This window comes from Nerophis lumbriciformis, linkage group LG15, assembly GCF_033978685.3.
Source record: "Nerophis lumbriciformis linkage group LG15, RoL_Nlum_v2.1, whole genome shotgun sequence".
Taxonomy (NCBI): Eukaryota; Metazoa; Chordata; class Actinopteri; order Syngnathiformes; family Syngnathidae; genus Nerophis; species Nerophis lumbriciformis.
The window spans coordinates 27027739-27052439 of record NC_084562.2 but is presented as its reverse complement, the minus strand read 5'-3'; the positions used below and the strand labels follow the sequence as shown (position 1 = coordinate 27052439).

The 24701-nt window shown below is 43.5% G+C and overlaps 1 protein-coding gene across 2 annotated transcripts; it reads left to right on the top strand.

Annotated features, from left to right (window-relative positions):
• obi1 (ORC ubiquitin ligase 1) lies at window positions 1-24474 on the top strand. 2 transcript variants are annotated; one of them, XM_061974695.2, is made up of 6 exons: window positions 5-259; window positions 467-602; window positions 10136-10221; window positions 12040-12261; window positions 17924-18012; window positions 22969-24473. In XM_061974695.2, the coding sequence occupies exons 1-6, from the start codon at window positions 188-190 to the stop codon at window positions 24218-24220; spliced, it is 1857 nt and encodes a 618-aa protein (XP_061830679.2). In that variant the 5' UTR covers window positions 5-187; the 3' UTR covers window positions 24221-24473. The 2 variants fall into 2 exon arrangements, with proteins under 2 accessions (XP_061830680.2, XP_061830679.2); XM_061974696.2 differs by lacking the exon at window positions 467-602 and having other exon boundaries at window positions 1-259; window positions 22969-24474.
• Window positions 24475-24701: the final 227 nt, after the last annotated feature.

Below are 24701 nucleotides of genomic sequence, written 5' to 3'. Positions count from 1 at the left end.
TGCACTTTTTGTTTAAGATAACCGTCTAATGGACGGACGTCTCTCTTACAGACGGTTTTGCCTTTTTTTTAAAATCTTTTTGGCGTTTCGGACTTTCCGTAGTTGCCGGATTTGGCGCCAGCCTCACCACTTCCGGGTTGTTGATTTGGGGGGGACCTCTCTGTGAAGGACGCGCGTGTCTGCCAACATGGCTCTCAACCCTCACACTTCCACGCTGTCGTTCACTCTGCCCATATCGTGTCAGATATGCCTCGGAAAGGTAACGTCTGTTTTGTTTCCCCCCCCCCCTGGTCCGGCCCACGGCGACGTAATGTCTTTAGGATTCTTCGACAGCAACCCGGATGTGCACGTTACGTCGTCCTGGGTTGTTGTTGTCGGCTCCAATGTAACATTTTTCTTTTTGGAAGTCTTGTGACGTAATCAATGCGCCTTCAAGCATGACCGAGTGTTACGTTATATGCATTAGGTCAGACAGCCGGTCATATGTGGCAACCACCACGTGTTCTGCTCGTCCTGCATGGAGATGTGGTTAAAGAAAGCGAGCCAGTGTCCGACGTGCAGAGTCCCCATAACCACGGAGACCCCCTGCAGGGAAATCATCGGTGAGGATTGACGTGCTGTTTGTTCTGTCACAGGGCTACTTCTCCTTTTAAAGGGACAAGCGGTAGAAAACGGATGCGATCCAATCCACTTTGTTTGTATAGCACACTAGCTACTAGAGATGCGCGGATAGGCAATTATTTCATCCGCAACCGCATCAGAAAGTCGTCAACCATCCGCCATCCACCCGATGTAACATTTGATCAGAACCGCACCCGCCCGTTGTTATATATCTAATATAGACGATGCAAGGCATTAGTGAGGTTATAAAGCTTTTGCCTGTTAAAGAAAGGAGACTGATCCAATGCAGCACAGACATTCGCGTGCCACGCTGTCACGGCCCAGACGCACACCAGTGCGCAATCATATGGGAGCCGCGCTGAGCGCACCTCCAAGCGCGTCTCGCTGCCGGCGACGGCCGGGTACGGGCCCGACGCTCCAGCGCCATCCATTTTCAGGGCTAGTTGATTCGGCAGGTGGGTTGTTACACACTCCTTAGCGGGTTCCGACTTCCATGGCCACCGTCCTGCTGTCTATATCAACCAGGGTGAGCCCCACCCCTTTCGTGAGCGCACTGCGCGCGGAGTGACCCCTGTTACGCACCCCCGGCAACAGGGGTGGCGGGCAGGTAAGCTGTGCGGGCGGAGCGCGCGGAGTGTGCCCCTGTTACGAGCCCCCGGCCACGGGGGTGGCGGGCAGGTAAGCTGCTTACCTGCTGCGCGTGACGCCGGCCGCGGCGAAGGCGGACGAGGCGGGGTGTCGGCGCGGTGGTGACCCTGGACGTGCGTCGGGCCCTTCTCGTGGATCACCTCAGCTACGGCTCCCGGTGGGGCCCTCTCGGGGGCGAGGCGTCCCTTCTCTGCTCCGTAAAAGTGTCCATCTCTTTTTTTTTCTTTCTTCTGTTGTGGCATATGCAGCAGGTGCCTGCTCGTTTTTCGTATGTGGGTAACAACATTTAACTATGTATATATATTTCCGAATTGGTTTAACTGCCACCCGCCTGAATCTATTTAAAATCTAATTTTTTTTAAATAATTTGAACCACCCGACCCGACCCGCGGATAAAATCTAATTTTTTTAAATTTCATCCGCGGACTCCGCGGTTGTGCCCGCAAACCGCGCATCTCTAATATCTAATATAGACGATGCAAGGCATTAGTGAGGTTATAAAGCTTTTGCCTGTTAAAGAAAGGAGACTGATCCAATGCAGCACAGACATTCGCGTGCCGCGCTGTCACGGCCCAGACGCACACCAGTGCGCAATCATATGGGAGCCGCGCTGAGCGCACCTCCAAGCGCGTCTCGCTGCCGGCGACGGCCGGGTACGGGCCCGACGCTCCAGCGCCATCCATTTTCAGGGCTAGTTGATTCGGCAGGTGGGTTGTTACACACTCCTTAGCGGGTTCCGACTTCCATGGCCACCGTCCTGCTGTCTATATCAACCAGGGTTGATATAGACCCCTTTCGTGAGCGCACTGCGCGCGGAGTGACCCCTGTTACGAGCCCCCGGCCACGGGGGTGGCGGGCAGGTAAGCTGCTTACCTGCTGCGCGTGACGCCGGGGACGAGGCGGGGTGTCGGCGCGGTGGTGACCCTGGACGTGCGTCGGGCCCTTCTCGCGGATCGCCTCAGCTACGGCTCCCGGTGGGGCCCTCTCGGGGGAAGGGGCCTCGTTCCCGGACCCCGGCGAGGCGTCCCTTCTCCGCTCCGTAAAAGTGTCCATCTCTTTTTTTTTTTTTTTTCTTCTGTTGTGGCATATGCAGCAGGTGCCTGCTCATTTTTCGTATGTGGGTAACAACATTTAACTATGTATATATATTTCCGAATTGGTTTAACTGCCACCCGCCTGAATCTATTTAAAATCTAATTTTTTTTAAATAATTTGAACCACCCGACCCGACCCGCGGATAAAATCTAATTTTTTTAAATTTCATCCGCGGACTCCGCGGTTGTGCCCGCAAACCGCGCATCTCTAATATCTAATATAGACGATGCAAGGCATTAGTGAGGTTATAAAGCTTTTGCCTGTTAAAGAAAGGAGACTGATCCAATGCAGCACAGACATTCGCGTGCCGCGCTGTCACGGCCCAGACGCACACCAGTGCGCAATCATATGGGAGCCGCGCTGAGCGCACCTCCAAGCGCGTCTCGCTGCCGGCGACGGCCGGGTACGGGCCCGACGCTCCAGCGCCATCCATTTTCAGGGCTAGTTGATTCGGCAGGTGGGTTGTTACACACTCCTTAGCGGGTTCCGACTTCCATGGCCACCGTCCTGCTGTCTATATCAACCAGGGTTGATATAGACCCCTTTCGTGAGCGCACTGCGCGCGGAGTGACCCCTGTTACGAGCCCCCGGCCACGGGGGTGGCGGGCAGGTAAGCTGCTTACCTGCTGCGCGTGACGCCGGGGACGAGGCGGGGTGTCGGCGCGGTGGTGACCCTGGACGTGCGTCGGGCCCTTCTCGCGGATCGCCTCAGCTACGGCTCCCGGTGGGGCCCTCTCGGGGGAAGGGGCCTCGTTCCCGGACCCCGGCGAGGCGTCCCTTCTCCGCTCCGTAAAAGTGTCCATCTCTTTTTTTTTTTTTTTTCTTCTGTTGTGGCATATGCAGCAGGTGCCTGCTCATTTTTCGTATGTGGGTAACAACATTTAACTATGTATATATATTTCCGAATTGGTTTAACTGCCACCCGCCTGAATCTATTTAAAATCTAATTTTTTTTAAATAATTTGAACCACCCGACCCGACCCGCGGATAAAATCTAATTTTTTTAAATTTCATCCGCGGACTCCGCGGTTGTGCCCGCAAACCGCGCATCTCTAATATCTAATATAGACGATGCAAGGCATTAGTGAGGTTATAAAGCTTTTGCCTGTTAAAGAAAGGAGACTGATCCAATGCAGCACAGACATTCGCGTGCCGCGCTGTCACGGCCCAGACGCACACCAGTGCGCAATCATATGGGAGCCGCGCTGAGCGCACCTCCAAGCGCGTCTCGCTGCCGGCGACGGCCGGGTACGGGCCCGACGCTCCAGCGCCATCCATTTTCAGGGCTAGTTGATTCGGCAGGTGGGTTGTTACACACTCCTTAGCGGGTTCCGACTTCCATGGCCACCGTCCTGCTGTCTATATCAACCAGGGTTGATATAGACCCCTTTCGTGAGCGCACTGCGCGCGGAGTGACCCCTGTTACGAGCCCCCGGCCACGGGGGTGGCGGGCAGGTAAGCTGCTTACCTGCTGCGCGTGACGCCGGGGACGAGGCGGGGTGTCGGCGCGGTGGTGACCCTGGACGTGCGTCGGGCCCTTCTCGCGGATCGCCTCAGCTACGGCTCCCGGTGGGGCCCTCTCGGGGGAAGGGGCCTCGTTCCCGGACCCCGGCGAGGCGTCCCTTCTCCGCTCCGTAAAAGTGTCCATCTCTTTTTTTTTTTTTTTTCTTCTGTTGTGGCATATGCAGCAGGTGCCTGCTCATTTTTCGTATGTGGGTAACAACATTTAACTATGTATATATATTTCCCAATTGGTTTAACTGCCACCCGCCTGAATCTATTTAAAATCTAATTTTTTGTTATTTCAACCGCCCGACCCGACCCGCGGATAAAATCAAATTTTTTTTTATTTCATCCGCCCGATCCGCGGATAATCCGCGGACTCCGCGGTTGTGCCCGCAAACCGCGCATCTCTACTAGCTACAGTTTGGTGTGCCTTGGGAGATGATCTCATTTTCACCTATTTGGGTTAAAAATATTTTTTAGCAAACCAGTAATTATAGTCTGAAAATGATGTGTTGTTGTTGAGTGTCGGTGCTGTCTAGTGCAGTGTTTTTCAACCTTTTTTGCGTTGAAAAAATGCGGAGGCACACCACCAGCAGAAATCATTAAAAAAAAACGAATCTCAGTTGACAGTAAAAAGTCGTTGTCGCAATTGTTGGATATGACTTTAAAGCATAACCAAGCATGCATCACTATAGCTCTTGTCTCAAAGTAGGTGTACTGTCACCACCTGTCACATCACACCCTGACTTATTTTGAGTTTATAGCTGTTTTCCTGTGTGTAGTGTTTTAGTTCTTGTCTTGCACTCCTATTTTGGTGGCTTTTTCTCTTTTTTTGGTATTTTCCTGTAGCAGTTTCATGTCTTCCTTTTGAGCGATATTTCCCGCATCTACTTGGTTTTAGCAATCAAGAATATTTCAGTTGTTTTTATCCTTCTTTGTGGGGACATTGTTGATTGTCATGTCCGGATGTACATTGTGGACGCCGTCTTTGCTCCACAGTAAGTCTTTGCTGTCGTCCAGCATTCTGTTTTTGTTTACTTTGTAGCCAGTTCAGTTTTAGTTTAGTTCTGCATAGCCTTCCCTAAGCTTCAATGCCTTTTCTGAGGGGCACTCACCTTTTGTTTATTTTTGGTTTCAGCATTAGACACCTTTTTAAACAGACAAGAAGCAAGGAATCATGCAGAGACAGAGTTAAATTTAGCTCAATGAGGATAGACGTTTTGGGCTGTACTCTTAGTTACAGAACCAACCTACGCTCGAAGGTAACAGTCCCACGTGCTCCTCTATTTATTTGGGAGGTCCCTGGTTACATCACTGAGGCTGCCTCTGAAGGAAGGGGGGGGGGGTAATCTCAGCAGCTCCAGTTAGACACAATATATGACAATTCATGAAATGCAAATGTGCTGACACTCGTGATATCGCCCTGTCTCTGCTCTGTCTGCGTCACGGCACTAGGGCTGCAACTAACGATTAATTTGATAATCGTTTAATCTGTTGATTAGTACTTCGATTAATAATCGAATAAAAGAGAGAAACTACACATTTAAGAACACACGTTTGCTACAGTATAGCCCAGGGGTGCTCACACTTTTTCTGCAGGCGAGCTACTTTTCAATTGATCAAGTCGTGGGGATCTACCTCATTCATATATATAATTTACATTTACTTATTTATGAAATATATGTTTTTGTTAACAAGTTAAAGGTGTTTAATGATAATGCAGGCATGTTTAACACATATAGTTAATATTGTTAAAAAATGAAAGGTGTTTAATGATAATACAAGTATGTTTAATACATATAGTTAATATTGTTAACAAGTAAAAGGTGTTTAAAGATAATGCAAGCATGATTAACACATATAGTTAATATTGTTAAAAAATTAAAGGTGTTTAATGATAATACAAGCATGTTTAATACATATAGTTAATATTGTTAACAACTTAAAGGTGTTTAAAGATAATACAAGCATGTTTAACACATATAGTTAATATTGTTAATAAGTTAAAGGTGTTTAAAGATAATACAAGCATGTTTAACACATATAGATTCCTTTCTTTCATGAAGACAAGAATATAAGTTGGTGTATTACCTGATTCTGATGACTTGCATTGATTGGAATTAGACAGTGGTGATGATAACGTCCGCATTTTCGAATGGAGGAGAAAAAAAGTCCTCCTTTCTGTCCAATACCACATGAAAGTGGTTGGTTTTTGGCATCTTATTTGTCCAGCTTCCGTACTCCTTTGTATACATTTTACAAGAAATACATTGTCGGCAAACTCCGTAGCTTGCTAGCTTGTGCACGCCAGCTTTCTGAGACTCTTATTTTTGGTAGCGCAGGCAGGATGAAGCAGAGCTTTTATTGTGCAACTGTGCAGTCGGTCTTTGGAGTTTTGACGACAGGTACGGCGCCGGAGTCTGTTGAAATAAAGTGTTTCTCGCCTTCCAGTCGGTCATTTTAATGAGCTGGCAGCAGCCAGCGTCATCTCAGAAGACCCTCGGGTGCCGTGAATGTCAATCAAGTGACGAAAGTGACGTCATAGTGAAGATTTATGATCGCTCATTTTTAGGACTATTTTTTTAATGCCTGGCTGGTGATCGACTGACACACCCTCCGAGATCGACCGGTAGCTCGCGATCGACGTAATGAGCACCCCTGGTATAGCCTGTCTAAATGCTACATTGCTGTTTTACAACAAGATAGTAGCTGACATTTTGTTCATTATTTCTACTCTTTATATTTTGACTAGGGGTGTAACGGTACACAAAAATTTCGGTTCGGTACGTACCTCGGTTTAGAGGTCACGGTTCGGTTCATTTTCTGTACGGTAAGAAAACAACAAAATATACATTTTTTTGGTTACCGGTATTTATTTACCAAATTTGTAAACAATGGCTTCATCCTTTTAACATTAGGAACACTATAATAATTCTGCCCACGTTAATCAACATTAAACTGCCTCAAGTTGTTGCTCAGATTAAATAAAATGACAAAACATTTCTTCTACATATAAAAAGTGCAACATTAAACAGTTTCAAGTCAACTCATCATGCTTAATTTATTACAGCATTTGGGAAGCCGGTAGTTGATTTTTATTATGTAAATGTTATATTTTTATCAACATGTGATAGCAGGGACCCTGCCATTCAAAACTAGGCTGCTACATTACTAATGATTAATGTAACTATAGCCAGAGGTGGGTAGAGTAGCCAGAAATTGTACTCAAGTAAGAGTACTGTTACTTTAGAGATTTATTACTCAAGTAAAAGTAAGGAGTAGTCACCCAAATATTTACTTGAGTAAAAGTAAAAAGTATGTTGTGAAAAAACTACTCAAGTACTGAGTAACTGATGAGTAACATACACACTCATATCATATATATATATATATATATATATATATATATATATACATACATATACATTGATATATACAGTATATAATTTATATGTATTTATTTTGCTGTTTTTGTTTACATGTTAAAGCTGTTTTAATGAATATACATGCATGTTTAACATATAGATTCCTTTCTTTAATGAAGACTAGAATATAAGTTGGTGTATTACCTGATTCTGATGACTTGCGTTGATTGTAATCAGACAGTCGTGATGATAACGTCCACGTTTTCAAATGGAGGAGAAGAAAAGTTCCTCCTTTCTGTCTAATACCACATGAAAGTGGTGGGTTTTTGGCATCTTATTTGTCCAGCTTCCAAACTCGTTTTTATACACTTTACAAGAAATATATTGGCGTCAAACTCCGTAGCTTGCTAGCTTGTTTGCGCTGGCTTTCGGAGACTCTTGTTTTGAAAGCGCAGGCGCGATGGAGCGGGACTTTTATTGTGAAGACAGGAACGTCCTCATGTGCGGTCAGTCTTTAGGCTTTTGACGGGATGTACGGTTGAAATAAAAAAGTATCTTTTTTCCTTCACACTTTTGATTGATTGATTGGAACTTTTATGATTAGATTGCACAGTACAGTACATATTCCGTACAATTGACCACTAAATGGTAACACCCCAATAAGTTTTTCAACTTGTTTAAGTCAGGTCATGTGACCACCTGGCTCTGTTTGATTGGTCCAACGTCACCAGTGACTGCATCTGATTGGTGGAACGAAGTGAAACGTCACCAGTAAGGCAGGCACTTTTAAGGTCTGTCTGACAGACCAAAACAAACAAAGCGTGCATTAACAGATCGATAAAAATTAGTAGCGAGTAGCGAGCTGAATGTAGATAAAAGTAGCGGAGTAAAAGTAGCGTTTCTTCTCTATAAATATACTTAAGTAAAAGTAAAAGTATGTTGCATTAAAACTACTCTTAGAAGTACAATTTATCGCAAAAGTTACTCAAGTAGATGTAACGGAGTAAATGTAGCGCGTTACTACCCACCTCTGACTATAGCTGAAAAAATGCAACAATAGCAATAGGAGAGACTATTCATCCCTGAACACCATGGAGTTCATGTAGGCTTAATGATGCACTTACATTATTATATCAACTATCATAGACAGAAACTCTTCATTTAACATAATGTCCTTTTTTGCTGCTTCAACACAGCTCAATCAGCACAGAAAAACGTGAAGTGAAATAACAGACAGACAGGGCTTTGCTGTCCGTAACACACACACACACACACCGCAAAATGAGCTAACGTTACGCTACAAGCAAATTAGCCTTCACCTCAAGCCAGGACTGCGAGCTGAGCTGCCTTTTATATTTCTAGAAGGTCAACGGGCTCATAGTGATGTTACTTGTAGTTGACTGGGAGGTAGAGATGCGCGGTTTGCGGACACAACCGCGGAGTCCGCGGATTATCCGCGGATCGGGCGGTTGAAATAAAAAAAAAATTAGATTTTATCCGCGGGTCGGGTCGGGCGGTTGAAATAAAAAAAAATTTGATTTTAAATAGATTCAGGCGGGTGGCAGTTAAACCAATTGGGAAATATATATACATAGTTAAATGTTGTTACCCACATACGAAAAACGAGCAGGCACCTGCTGCATATGCCACAACAGAAGAAAAAAAAAAAAGAGATGGACACTTTTACGGAGCGGAGAAGGGACGCCTCGCCAGGGTCCGGGACCGAGGCCCCTTCCCCCGAGAGGGCCCCACCGGGAGCCGTAGCTGAGGCGATCCGCGAGAAGGGCCCGGCGCACATCCAGGGTCACCACCGCGCCCACCGCACCGACACCCCGCCTCGTCCGCCTTCGCCGCGGCCGGCGTCACGCGCAGCAAGTAAGCAGCTTACCTGCCCGCCACCCCCGTGGCCGGGGGCTCGTAACAGGGGTCACTACGCGCGCTCCGCCCGCGCAGCTTACCTGCCCGCCACCCCTGTTGCCGGGGGCGCGTAACAGGGGTCACTCCGCGCGCAGTGCGCTCACGAAAGCGGTGGGGCTCACCCTGGTTGATATAGACAGCAGGACGGTGGCCATGGAAGTCGGAACCCGCTAAGGAGTGTGTAACAACCCACCTGCCGAATCAACTAGCCCTGAAAATGGATGGCGCTGTAGCGTCGGGCCCATATACCCGGCCGTCGCCGGCAGCGAGACGCGCTTGGAGGTGCGCTCAGCGCGGCTCCCATATGATTGCGCACTGGTGTGCGTCTGGGCCGTGACAGCGTGGCACGCGAATGTCTGTGCTGCATTGGATCAGTCTCCTTTCTTTAACAGGCAAAAGCTTTATAACCTCACTAATGCCTTGCATCGTCTATATTAGATATATAACAACGGGCGGGTGCTATTCTGATTAAATGTTAGATCGGGTGGATGGCGGATGGTTGACGACCTTCTGATGTGGTTGCGGATGAAATAATTGCCTATCCGCGCATCTCTACTGGGAGGTGTTTATTATCATTTGGGGAGAGTCCGCTGCCTGATGATTACCTGCTAAACGCTAAGCACTGACTACATGCACTCTGAATACGCACTGCTGATTGGCTGTTACCGCTCTGTTTGTAACCAATCAGATGGTTGTGTGGGTGGGACAATGCTGGGTGCTGTGTAGAGGACTGACAGAGACAGAGGCAGAAGGAAGCGGAGGCGGCTACTTAATATGTTCGTGTGGAAACTCGTTCGATACACCTCCGAACCGAAACCCCTGTACCGAAACGGTTCAATACAAATACACGTACCGTTACACCCCCAGCTAATAGAATAAACATTGTTTGTACTCTTTATGATTTTCGCATTTGGAGCACTTACAATCGGAAAGGAAAATGTATGGCAATCTTTAATGTGTGGATTATGTTGTTGTTGTTACAGGAGGTACCAATGATCACACTGAGAGCCCATCTGTGAGAAAATGTCTCAGGAAAACAAGAGGAGAGCTTCTTCTTCGCGAGTATGAGGTATAAACCCACCACTACAGTTTGATCAAACATCTTAACACCTTATTTTCCCAGCTGAGCTACAGTACGTTCATGTTTTACCTTGTCTAATACAGGTAAAAGCCAGTAAATTAGAATATTTTGAAAAACTTGATTTATTTCAGTAATTGCATTCAAAAGGTGTAACTTGTACATTATATTTATTCATTGCACACAGACTGATGCATTCAAATGTTTATTTCATTTAATTTTGATGATTTCAAGTGGCAACAAATGAAAATCCAAAATTCCGTGTGTCACAAAATTAGAATATTACTTAAGGCTAATACAAAAAAGGGATTTTTAGAAATGTTGGCCAACTGAAAAGTATGAAAATGAAAAATATGAGCATGTACAATACTCAATACTTGGTTGGAGCTCCTTTTGCCTCAATTACTGCGTTAATGCGGCGTGGCATGGAGTCGATGAGTTTCTGGCACTGCTCAGGTGTTATGAGAGCCCAGGTTGCTCTGATAGTGGCCTTCAACTCTTCTGCGTTTTTGGGTCTGGCATTCTGCATCTTCCTTTTCACAATACCCCACAGATTTTCTATGGGGCTAAGGTCAGGGGAGTTGGCGGGCCAATTTAGAACAGAAATACCATGGTCCGTAAACCAGGCACGGGTAGATTTTGCGCTGTGTGCAGGCGCCAAGTCCTGTTGGAACTTGAAATCTCCATCTCCATAGAGCAGGTCAGCAGCAGGAAGCATGAAGTGCTCTAAAACTTGCTGGTAGACGGCTGCGTTGACCCTGGATCTCAGGAAACAGAGTGGACCGACACCAGCAGATGACATGGCACCCCAAACCATCACTGATGGTGGAAACTTTACACTAGATTTCAGGCAACGTGGATCCTGTGCCTCTCCTGTCTTCCTCCAGACTCTGGGACCTCGATTTCCAAAGGAAATGCAAAATTTGCTTTCGTCAGAAAACATGACTTTGGACCACTCAGCAGCAGTCCAGCTCTTTTTTTCCTTAGCCCCGGTGAGACGCTTTTCGCGCTGTTTCTTGGTCAACAGTGGCTTGACACGAGGTATGCGGCAGTTGAAACCCATGTCTTTCAAGCGTCTCTTGGTGGTGGATCTTGAAGCACTGACTCCAGCAGCTGTCCACTCCTTCTGAATCTCCCCCACATTTTTGAATGGGTTTTTTTTCACAATCTTGACCAGGGCGCGGTGATCCCTATCGCTTGTACACTTTTTCTGACCACAGTTTTTCCTTCCCTTTGCCTCTCCATTAATGTGTTTGGACACAGAGCTCTGAGAACAGCCAGCCTTTTCAGCAATAACCTTTTGTGTCTTTCCCTCCTTGTGCAATGTGTCGATGGTTGCCTTTTGGACAGCTGTCAAATCTGAAGTCTTCCCCATGTTTGTGTAGGCTTCAGAACTGGACTGAGAGACCATTTAAAGCCCTTTGCAGGTGTTTTGAGTTAATCAGCTGATTAGTTTGTGGCACCAGGTGTCTTCAAAATTTAACCCTTACTCAATATTCTAATTTTGTGACACACGGAATTTTGGATTTTCATTTGTTGCCACTTCAAATCATCAAAATTAAATGAAATAAACATTTGAATGCATCAGTCTGTGTGCAATGAATAAATATAATGTACAAGTTACACCTTTTGAATGCAATTACTGAAATAAATCAAGTTTTTCAAAATATTCTAATTTACTGGCTTTTACCTGTATGGAAATACAGGCAAGAAAGAAGAAACGTTAGTCATTTCTGAGCAGTTTTGAGATTTGGAAGATGAAAGCTGGACGGAGGGATTGTTTTCTCGAGTCTTCTTGCCTTTTTGCAGGAAGAAATCGAAGGTCTCATTAGAGACAACGAGGATCTGAAAAGCAAAAATCAAAGTCTGGAACTGCAGCTGGGAACCGCTCTGGATCCTTGCAGTATTAACTCTGTGCAAGCAGACGACAGAAGACTGGAGCCTTCCGTCATGGAGGAGTGGGCCAACCGGCTGCAAACTGCCAAAGATGTTTGTGATCAAGTGAAACAGGACCTGGACAAGCTTAAGGAGGCATGCACCTTTTTTTAATATTGCTCTTTTATGGACATTTTCATCACTCCCCATTAGCATACCTGCCAACTACTCCGGTTTTCCCGTAATTAGTACGGTTTTCATCAACATATTCCGGGTTACGGTTGCAGTGATAAAAAATACGGTTTTTCATTAATTAAAAAAAAAATTTTTTTACAAATGCGCGAGGCTATTTATAGCACCGCTGCCAAGCACGAGGCACCTGTTGCCAGGCCCGGCCCTAACCAATCTGGCGCCCTAGGCAAGATTTTAGGTGGCGCCCCCCCCACATCGGCAGTGAAGTGTATATACTCACAAGAAACCGAATAGCTTTGTCTTTGACCTTTTTTTTTACTTAAAGAAAGCAAATTAACAATCAGAATAGTTAACAAGATAAAAAAAAATATGAATAAATAAATGAATGCAAAAAATAAAAAATGAATATATGAAATAGAATATTTTTTACATACATATTGCTTAATTAACATTAATGATGTGCACTTTAACAACTAGGCTTACAACTATACCTAATATATAAAGGGGTGGAAAAGTGACTATTACCTGCAGGGCAAACATTAGCTAACCAGAAGGCAATAACAATGTAAACAAAAAACACCTGCTTAAAAGATCTAATACAAATGTCCCTGAGGAATGTAAGGTGGGAGTACTGTAATTACCTAACGTTACATTATTATTTTCCATAACAATTTAGCCCCCTCCACAATATTAACCCGACGTTAAAACAGAACTAGCTATTTATTGATTAGCAATTGCCGAATCATGTAACATTAGCTTAATGCTAAAAAGCCAGGTTACTATCACATTCTGTAACAGACAAATAATTTCATGTAGGCTAACGTTACCTACCTGCTACCTCTGTCTTTTTCTCGTTTCTCCTCCTCTTTTCTCTTTTTTCTTCCCTGGGCACCTGACAGTTTTGGCCGTTTTGACATCTTGTGTTGATTTTTTGATGTGGTGACGTCCAAAAAGAGTCATGATACGGGAAGGGAGGGGGCGCACCGTGCGGGGGGGGGCGTAATGTTGTAACAAATAATATTTCTATTATATAGGCTTTACTTTGCATTTTAATTAACGAGGGATTATTTTTTGTATTTAGAAATAATAGTACCAACTTTTTTTTTTTTTCTCCAACATTTGTGGCACTGGCGTGGCGCCCCCTGATGGACGGCGCCCTTAGCATTTGCCTATACGGCCTATGCCACGGGCCGGCCCTGCCTGTTGCCATTGTTTCCAAACGAGCGAACGATCATGGAATCAGCCGGAGAAAAATCGCAAACGAGCCTTAAACCGAAAAGAAAACTGCAGTCATTCCGTGAAGAATATTCAAAAGCCTATCCGGGAATAATTATCCGTTCCAAAAAGGGTGAAAACTACGCGAATTGCACCTTGTGCAGACAAGATTTTTCGATCGGACACGGAGGAATTAGCGATGTAAAAGACCACGTTGGGACAAAAGAACACAAGTCTAATGCCGTTGCTAGCGATACAAGTGGAAAACTTTCAACGTTTTTCGGATTTTAGCCACAAAAAGGTAATGACACCAATGTTATCTATTGGAATTGTTTAGTACCGTATTTTCCGCACCATAAGGCGCCCTGGGTTATAAGCCGCGCCTTCAATGAACGGCATATTTCAAAACTTTGTCCACCTATAAGCCGCCCCGTGTTGTAAGCCGCATCTAACTGCGCTAAAGGAATGTCAAAAAAACAGTCAAATAGGTCAGTCAAACTTTAATAATATATTAAAAACCAGCGTGCTGTGGGCGTGCATGGAATCGTATATCAACATGGACGGAGCTGCTGAAAAACGCCACCCGGCCTCTTCGCGTAAACTTAAACTTACCTTAAGACCCAAGGGTCCCTGGTTCAATCCCCACCTAGTACCAACCTCGTCATGTCCGTTGTGTCCTGAGCAAGACACTTCACCCTTGCTCCTGATGGGTGCTGGTTAGCGCCTTGCATGGCAGCTCCCTCCATCAGTGTGTGAATGTGTGTGTGAATGGGTAAATGTGGAAGTAGTGTCAAAGCGCTTTGAGTACCTTGAAGGTAGAAAAGCGCTATACAAGTACAACCCATTAACCACTCGCTCATCTTTTCTTTATCCATCCCTTCGAGTTAGCTTTTATGATGACGCCGGCTGGAAAGGTCTCTTTTGGCAAGGTCTTCCTTTTGAATATCACCATGGGTGGAAGTTTCTGGCCATTAGCATGGCAAGCTAGAACCACAGTGAAAGATGACTTCTCATTCCCTGTGGTGCGAATATTCACCGTACGTGCTCCCGTTGTATCCACAGTGCGGTTCACAGGAATATCAGTTGCTGTGAAATACGGTAGTAATCCGTGTGCGGATGGAGAGATTGCGTCTTTTCATGAACCGGATCCTTGTCGCTTAGTAGGAGCCATTTTGTGGTCTTTACAGATGTAAACAGGAAATGAAACGTACGGTGATATCCGCGCGTTTTTTCTTCTTCTTCCGGGGGCGGGTGGTTGCTTACAGTAGAAGAAGAAGCGCTTCCTGTTCTATGGGGGCGGGTGCTTACCTTGGCGGTTGCTTGCGTAGAAGAAGAAGCGCTTCCTGTTCTACCGGGAAAAAAGATGGCGGCTGTTTACCTAAGTTGCGAGATCGAAACTTTATGAAAATGAATCTTAATATTTATCCATATATAAAGCGCACCGGGTTAAAAGCCGCACTGTCAGCTTTTGAGTAAATTTGTGGTTTTTAGGTGCGGCTAATGGTGCGGAAAATACGGTACATATTGCTTAATTAACATTAATGATGTGCACTTTAACAACTAGGCTTACAACTATACCTAATATATAAAGGGGTGGAAAAGTGACTATTACCTGCAGGGCAAACATTAGCTAACCAGAAGGCAATAACAATGTAAACAAAAAACACCTGCTTAAAAGATCTAATACAAATGTCCCTGAGGAATGTAAGGTGGGAGTACTGTAATTACCTAACGTTACATTATTATTTTCCATAACAATTTAGCCCCCTCCACAATATTAACCCGACGTTAAAACAGAACTAGCTATTTATTGATTAGCAATTGCCGAATCATGTAACATTAGCTTAATGCTAAAAAGCCAGGTTACTATCACATTCTGTAACAGACAAATAATTTCATGTAGGCTAACGTTACCTACCTGCTACCTCTGTCTTTTTCTCGTTTCTCCTCCTCTTCTTTTCTCTTTTTTCTTCCCTGGGCACCTGACAGTTTTGGCCGTTTTGACATCTTGTGTTGATTTTTTGATGTGGTGACGTCCAAAAAGAGTCATGATACGGGAAGGGAGGGGGCGCACCGTGCGGGGGGGGCGTAATGTTGTAACAAATAATATTTCTATTATATAGGCTTTACTTTGCATTTTAATTAACGAGGGATTATTTTTTGTATTTAGAAATAATAGTACCAACTTTTTTTTTTTTTCTCCAACATTTGTGGCACTGGCGTGGCGCCCCCTGATGGACGGCGCCCTTAGCATTTGCCTATACGGCCAATGCCACGGGCCGGCCCTGCCTGTTGCCATTGTTTCCAAACGAGCGAACGATCATGGAATCAGCCGGAGAAAAATCGCAAACGAGTCTTAAACCGAAAAGAAAACTGCAGTCATTCCGTGAAGAATATTCAAAAGCCTATCCGGGAATAATTATCCGTTCCAAAAAGGGTGAAAACTACGCAAATTGCACCTTGTGCAGACAAGATTTTTCGATCGGACACGGAGGAATTAGCGATGTAAAAGACCACGTTGGGACAAAAGAACACAAGTCTAATGCCGTTGCTAGCGATACAAGTGGAAAACTTTCAACGTTTTTCGTCGCCCAAACAGATTCTTTGGATGTGATAAATGCCGAAGTTTTATTTACGGAGGCAATAATTGAGCATGGACTTCCAATCGCACTGGCTGATCACATGGGACAGTTAAATGTTTGTAATGCAACCTTTAAAAATCATTACGTGGTGATCGCGGTCCCAAAAATAAACTTTTCTTCCATGATAATGTCCAGAAAAACTCACTTTATATTACTATAGAGTCCTTTTAACGAATGAGTTTGATGGTTTATCACAAACCTTAAATGAAAGAAGTCCTTTGTTCTCCTGCACCATGCATGCGCTTTGGCCTTGCTTCGTGTTTGGTGCGCAATCCTGTCAGCTGTATTTCACAGCACGTCTTTGACAACTTGAAGTGGCATAAAACATTTAAAACAAAGGGGTTATAGGAACAATCACTTTCAGTGTTTTATGCCACTTCAAGTTGTCAAAGACGGTATGCTGGTGCCCGACTGCCACAAGTGGAACAAACATTTGAAACAAAGGGGTTATAGGAACAATCACTTTCAGTGTTTTATGCCATACTTGAAATCTCCATCTCCATAGAGCAGGTCAGCAGCAGGAAGCATGAAGTGCTCTAAAACTTGCTGGTAGACGGCTGCGTTGACCCTGGATCTCAGGAAACAGAGTGGACCGACACCAGCAGATGACATGGCACCCCAAACCATCACTGATGGTGGAAACTTTACACTAGACTTCAGGCAACGTGGATCCTGTGCCTCTCCTGTCTTCCTCCAGACTCTGGGACCTCGATTTCCAAAGGAAATGCAAAATTTGCATGGTTGGGTGATGGTTTGGGGTGCCATGTCATCTGCTGGTGTCGGTCCACTCTGTTTCCTGAGATCCAGGGTCAACGCAGCCGTCTACCAGCAAGTTTTAGAGCACTTCATGCTTCCTGCTGCTGACCTGCTCTATGGAGATGGAGATTTCAAGTTCCAACAGGACTTGGCGCCTGCACACAGCGCAAAATCTACCCGTGCCTGGTTTACGGACCATGGTATTTCTGTTCTAAATTGGCCCGCCAACTCCCCTGACCTTAGCCCCATAGAAAATCTGTGGGGTATTGTGAAAAGGAAGATGCAGAATGCCAGACCCAAAAACGCAGAAGAGTTGAAGGCCACTATCAGAGCAACCTGGGCTCTCATAACACCTGAGCAGTGCCAGAAACTCATCGACTCCATGCCACGCCGCATTAACGCAGTAATTGAGGCAAAAGGAGCTCCAACCAAGTATTGAGTATTGTACATGCTCATATTTTTCATTTTCATACTTTTCAGTTGGCCAACATTTCTGAAAATCCCTTTTTTGTATTAGCCTTAAGTAATATTCTATTTTTGTGACACACGGAATTTTGGATTTTCATTTGTTGCCACTTCAAATCATCAAAATTAAATGAAATAAACATTTGAATGCATCAGTCTGTGTGCAATGAATAAATATAATGTACAAGTTACACCTTTTGAATGCAATTACTGAAATAAATCAAGTTTTTCAAAATATTCTAATTTACTGGCTTTTACCTGTATGTTACTGCAGACTAATTAGGAGTCTTTGTTTGTTTACTACTTAAAGACAAGTTGTCTAGTATGGTCACTATTTTATTTAAGGACTAAATTACAATAATAAACATATGTTTCATGTACACTAAGATGTTTTGTTAAAATAAAGCCAATAATGCAATTTTTTTGTGGTCCCCTTTAATTAGATAAGTATGGAAATACATGTTGGTACCGGTACCAAAATATTGGTATAAAGACAACCCTGGTCCCCATGAAATTAAATCTCCTGGTTTTACTCTTGTCATCCTCAGGCAAATAAAGCCTTGCGATCTCAGAATGTTGACCTGGTACAAGAGAACATGAGACTGAAAGCCGAGGTGGTCAACAGGTCTCCACAAAAGTAAGTATTTAATATATATGTATATTATTAAATACTGATGGTGGTTGGCTAAGTTAGTTTTAGTACATGTATTTACACACCCTATTGTTCCATATCAGAGAAAGTTTTACATAACTGTTGCGTATATAACGTCTTTAAACACAGACATGCAAAAGTAGGTGATCAATTACCAACAGGAAGCAATATGTAAAGATGGGTGAAAATATGTCAACACGGCTAGATATATCCTGTGGTGTACCCCAGGGGTCAATACTGGGACCAAGATTGTTCAATCTTTATATAAACGACATTTGTAAGGTTACGAAGGACTTAAAGTTGGTTTTATTTGCAGACGACACAACTGCTTTCTGTTCAGGAGAGAGCACACAGAAGATAATACAAATAATAACAGAAGAAATGAACAAATTAAAAAGATGGTTTGACAAAAACAGACTATCTTTGAATCTCAGTAAAACTAAAATAATGCTATTTGGTAATAGTAGAAAAGAGCATCATACACAAATACAAATAGACGGAGTAGACATAGAAAGGGTAAAAGAAACTAGATTTTTGGGAGTATTAATAGATGATCAAATGAACTGGAAATCTCATATACAAAACATACAACATAAGGTGGCAAAAAACATTTCAATAATGAATAAAGCAAAATATGTCCTGGGCCAAAAATCACTACATATTCTCTACTGCTCGCTAGTGTTACCATATCTGAGTTATTGTGCAGAAATATGGGGAAATAACTACAAATGTGCGCTACATTCGCTAACCGTGTTACAAAAAAGATCAGTTTGAATAATACATAATGTTGGATATAGAGAACACACAAACCCTTTATTTATTAAGTCAGAAATATTAAAGTTTGGTGATTTGGTAAAATTGCAAACAGCTAAAATGATGTACAAAGCAAACTATAACCTGCTACCAAAGAATGTACAACAATTCTTCTCAACTAAAGAGGAGAAATATAACCTTAGAGGAAAAAATAATTTAAAACATTTATATGCACATACAACACTTAGAACTTTTAGCATATCAGTATGTGGAATTAAATTATGGAATGGATTAAGTAAAGAAGTTAAAAATTGTACTGATATGATCCAGTTTAAGAGGTTGTTCAAAATAATAGTGCTTACAGAGTACAAAAAAGAAGAATTATGAGAAATACTTTCAACCTTATTGAAAATAAGATATTCTTCATCTCAGTATGTTAATAATGACTGAATTAATTAATTAATTACATATTACAAAACTGTTGTATACTAATTCATAGATGTTATTTTATTATATAAAAAGGTCAGTAAATGATTCTATATATTTGTAAACGCTTGAAGTGGGAAAGGGGTAGGATTAAATAAGCTTTGCTTCTTCCTACTCCTTTTCGGGCATGATGTAAAATGAAATGATATGAAATTGTGTGATGTATTATGATGTAAGTGTGTTCATGTTCCAAATAAACTAAAGAAAGAAAGAAAGAAAGAATTAACATTGTAGAAATATTTTTTACCGTTTTGAAATATGCATTTTTCTGTACAAACGTTTATACAGTTTGCTAAATTCATCTGCTTCCATTATGCAGCAGTAACACGCTTTGAGTCACTACAAAAAGGCGCTATATAAATATCATTCATTAGTACCAAATTTTCTGGACTATGGAGTATATAGGCCGCACCTACTAAATTTCCAAACAAAAAATATTTCCATGTATTAGCTGCATTAGACTATAAGCCGCAGATATATACATTGTGAAATTAGTTATTTACACAAAGATTGTGTAAATGTTTATTTACATACCTTAATTGTTCCAAACTGTGTCTGTAACACGGCAGTAAAACGGCTGATCAAACAAAACAGAAGGCATCGTCATGGACCCACTAGCCGCGGAAGCTCGCTCCCCAATCAGCTAAACTGACTCAATAACTCCACGCTGACGTTTTGGTGAATTCACGTAAACTGAAAATACAAAAAGAATAATACTAACACTCGGAAACGTGTTAGCATATTAGTTCATGTTAACGGCGCTAGCTTCATTACATTATGATAGCGTGTGCAAATATTCATGAACACACTCCTACACACCTCACACATGCAGCGGTTTAGTAAGTGTGAATTGTTTTAGTTATGTTGTAAAACTTACAAACCTTGTTTGGAGTGATCAAATGAAGAATCGTAAAAGTAAAAACGCTACGGACGGCTCGAAGACCGAATGGCACGTCTACTTCCGGTTGAAAGCTCGAAACAGAAGGGCAACGCAGCACCTGCAGTGAGCAAACTCCTCCAAAAGGTGGGGCATTAGCACAAACTATAACACACACATTTTTTTACTATTAACATTATGGCCATCAGTAAAGAAAAATACATAAATGAGGGTTCAAAGCGTAGACAAAAGTAGTGGCTATTATAGTAGTAAACAAACCGAAAAAAGAACAAGCAATCAGTGCTAAGTTAATACAGACTCAGCACCTTCCCTAGGTGCTTGATGGTGATATTGCACAAGTAACGTCTTGTATTAGTCGTGATTAGGGTTGCGCGATTTGGAATGATATCAATTTGGCTGACGATAGCTTTTAATACCGTCGTCGTATCGTGATAATGCTTGTTATTGACACGTTCTAGCTGTGTCCCAGCGACAAAGGAACAACCGCAAAGCTAGCAGCAAACCTGCTTTTAAACCAGCAATCCTCCCCTTCGAGGTGGCAAAGTCGCATTATCACTGGAGGACAAGATATAGCTAAACATGCTACGCGACACACTGTAGGAGGATACAATAAGCCTTGCTAATTGATAAAGTAAGGCTTTGGAATGCATGCATACAAAGGTGGGTGTAACGATACTAACATCGACAGTAATGATACCAAGTATACCAGCCATGTATGGTCGATACTCAATGATTAGATTACAATCTCGGGAAATAAGTCCATGCATACAGGAAGACCGTAAGGACAAAAATCAAAGGATTTAAATCAGTAGGAAATAATAAAAAAAACATTGAAATTGTTACACTTCCATTGTGTGTTGGTCTGATTACCGTATTTTCCGCACCATAAGGCGCCCTGGGTTATAAGCCGCGCCTTCAATGAACGGCATATTTCAAAACTTTGTCCACCTATAAGCCGCCCCGTGTTATAAGCCGCATCTAACTGCGCTAAAGGGAATGTCAAAAAAACAGTCAGATAGGTCAGTCAAACTTTAATAATATATTAAAAACCAGCGTGATGTGGGCGCGCATGGAGTCGTATATCAACATGGACGGAGCTGCGTGAAAAAAGCCACCCGGCCTCTTCGCGTAAACTTACCTTAACCACTCGCTCACCTTTTCTTCATCCATCCATCCCTTCGAGTTAGCTTTTATGATGACGCCGGCTGGAAAGGTCTCTTTTGGCAAGGTCTTCCTTTTGAATATCACCATGGGTGGAAGTTTCTGGCCATTAGCATGGCAAGCTAGAACCACAGTGAAGGGTGACTTCTCATTCCCTGTGGTGCGAATATTCACCGTACGTGCTCCCGTTGTATCCACAGTGCGGTTCACAGGAATATCAAAAGTCAGTGGAACCTCGTCCATGTTGATAATGTTCTCTGGCCGGATCTTTTTTTCAGCTATCTTGTTTTTACAATATGCACGGAAAGTAGCCAGCTTTTCTTGAAAGTCTTTAGGCAGTTGCTGTGAAATAGTAGTCTGTGTGCGGATGGAGAGATTGCGTCTTTTCATGAACCGGAAACCTGTCGCTTAGTAGGAGCCATTTTGTGGTCTTTACAGATGTAAACACACAAAGGAAATGAAACGTACGGTAATATCCGCGCGCTTTTTCTTCTTCTACGCGGGCGGGTGGTTGCTTACAGTAGAAGAAGAAGCGCTTCCTGTTCTATGGGGGCGGGTGCTTACCTTGGCGGTTGCTTGCGTAGAAGAAGAAGCGCTTCCTGTTCTACCGGGAAAAAAGATGGCGGCTGTTTACCGAAGTTGCGAGACCGAAACTTTATGAAAATGAATCTGAATATTAATCCATATATAAAGCGCACCGGGTTATAAGGCGCACTGTCAGCTTTTGAGAAAATTTGTGGTTTTTAGGTGCGCCTTATAGTGCGGAAAATACGGTATAATCGTGACCAAAAATGTAATCCTTCAGAGATGTAAAACAATTTAAGTTGGTAAGACCGATACTGCCCGTGTGACTACTTGGTATTGGACCGATACCGAAAATGTAGTAATGTGAAGTATCCCAACAACAGAGGAATACGTTTCTATTACATTTGAACAGACGTGTGTACACATTAACATGTTACAGCAGAAAGTAACCAGATATTAACGGTAAATTAATGACTTAAATTAAATTAAATCAATTAATTAATTAATATAATAATAATAATAATAATAATAATAATAATAATAATAAATAATTAATAATATAATAATATTGTGCAGCCCTTTGAGACACTTGTGATTTAGGGCTATATAAATAAACATTGATTGATTGATTGAAATTAAAAATAGTTTTGAGAAAATAATACAATCAATTGAATGCTCCGAGAAAACCAGAAATGACGTAATGTTGTATACGTCAGCAGCTAAATTCAAAAGAAGGCACTCATTAAAAACTTGTGAAAAATAAATGTACATATAATTACACAGTGCTAAATTAAATACATTGCAACCAAATTATTAGGTAATGCAATATAAAATAAAAGTGCAAATGAAAATACAGCTTCAACGCTTAAGTCGTATTTTTTGCGCTTCTTTGACTTTAGCTCCAGACTTCTTCTGTTTGTTTGATTTTACTGCCACAAGTGGTGGAAACGTGTATTACAACTGAGTACCACTGCTGAGAAACATATCAAGGGGGTGCTTGTGGCCCAACAACGGGCCCCGGCCCTATGGTTAAACTCTGCACAATAACATTTCAGCCTGATCCCAGAGATGTTTTCCAGCACTCGGACATTGTAAAAGACACGATGGTTCATCCCCAGGTTCGGTCGTTACACCGTCGCTGCCCTGGAAGCAAAAATCCAACAGTATCAGCGAGACGTGGAGCAGCTGAAGAAGGCCCTGGAACGCAGTGATCAGTACATCGAAGAACTGGAGGGTCGGGTCGTGATGTCTGAGAAGAGATGTTCCGAGATGCAGGAGTCTGGTAAAAAGACCAAAGCTGGACCAGAATCCCTGAGTCAGCAACAAAAGATCAACATGATGATCAGAAGCCTGAGTGACAACGAACGAGGTTCCATCTGCAGCAATCCTGAAGGAGACGCTCTGACGTTCTCGCGGTCTCACAGTTTGATGTTCTCGTCCTGCGGGGACCTCAAGGACTCTCCCAAGGCTCTGTGCGGCCTCTCCGATAAGAGCGAGGACTTGGACGCCACCTCGGACTTCTTGCCCGCCACTCCGTCCTCCGCCTTCCGCTCCCTGACTCTGAGGAGTCCGGGAGTGCGCGAGAAGAAAGTCGCCTTCAAACCCGTGGCCCATTTCAGGAAGCTCGATTTCGATGGCGTTCCCAGTCCTACGAAGAGCGCCGCAGAGGAGCAGTCCAACGACGAGGACAAGTTCACCAATGGTTTGTCCCCCAACACAGACATGGATCCCATAAAGACTGTTTTTTGGGGGACGTGGAACTGCTCTAAGTCCAATGACCAATCGTCTCCAGGTCCAAGTTCTGAAGGCTTAGTTTCTGACTCCATGTCTGAGACCGTCGGCGTTGAAGAACCGGACTGTTTCCAGAAGTCCAGTGAAGCCTCCATGGATGCCGCTTACCTGGACAAAATCTCAGAGTTGGACTCCATGATGCTGGACGGAGAGAGCTCCAGTAGCCGTGGTTCTCAGCTCTCCTTGGCGCCTTCCCCTTCTGCCGACTTGGACCTCACTCTGGTACCAGAACCGCAACCCTGCCCCGGTGTGGTTACGGTCGGGAACAGCGAGGCTCCCGGAGGAGAAGATCCTCTATCCCTGCCGACAGCTGTGGAGGAGAGCAGAGATCTGGGTCATGCGGAGCACACGGAAACTTCTCACACTGAAGAACTCTCCTTTGACTTGCTCTTCGACGCCCTGGAAGAGACCAAGGCGTGTCTCTCGGGTTCGGTCGGCCAGGAGTCCCAGGACCAGGACAGCCAGTGTCCTCCTGTGACCACGTCGAGCGACAGACTGAACAGCAGCCAGCCCACCAAAAGGAAGTCTCACAGTCCCTTCAACACAAACAGTCCCACCAAGCTTTCAAAGCTCATGTGAAGGTTCCCAGAAACACCAGCTCGACTTTTTCTACCCTTACAAAAAAAAAAAATCATCCTACCCAACCAGTAATGCACGTTGAATAGATTTTTTTAAGAAGTCTGATAGTAAAGTTGTATTGTTCGTGTTTTGTGTCTCTTCGGTAAAGTCCAACTTTCTTGTGTGCTAGAAAATGAAGCTCTTCTGAAAAAGATGATGTAGTGTGTTGGAAATGAATTAAAATGATCTTGCAATAAGAATTTTACTGCTTGAATTTCTTTTTTTTTCTTCTTTTTAGCCGGTGTCTCAAACTCAATTGTGTAATGTTCATATTGTTGTTACTCAGCCAGCGTTTGTGGGTCTGATGGACCCGTTGCATTTTGTGGCTTTTAATGCCTCACAATCAAACACTTTTATGTTCAAATACTGAACAGATGTTAACCTTATCCCAATAAACGTGTGTGTGTGTGTGTGTGTGTGTGTGTGTGTGTTTGGTACACAG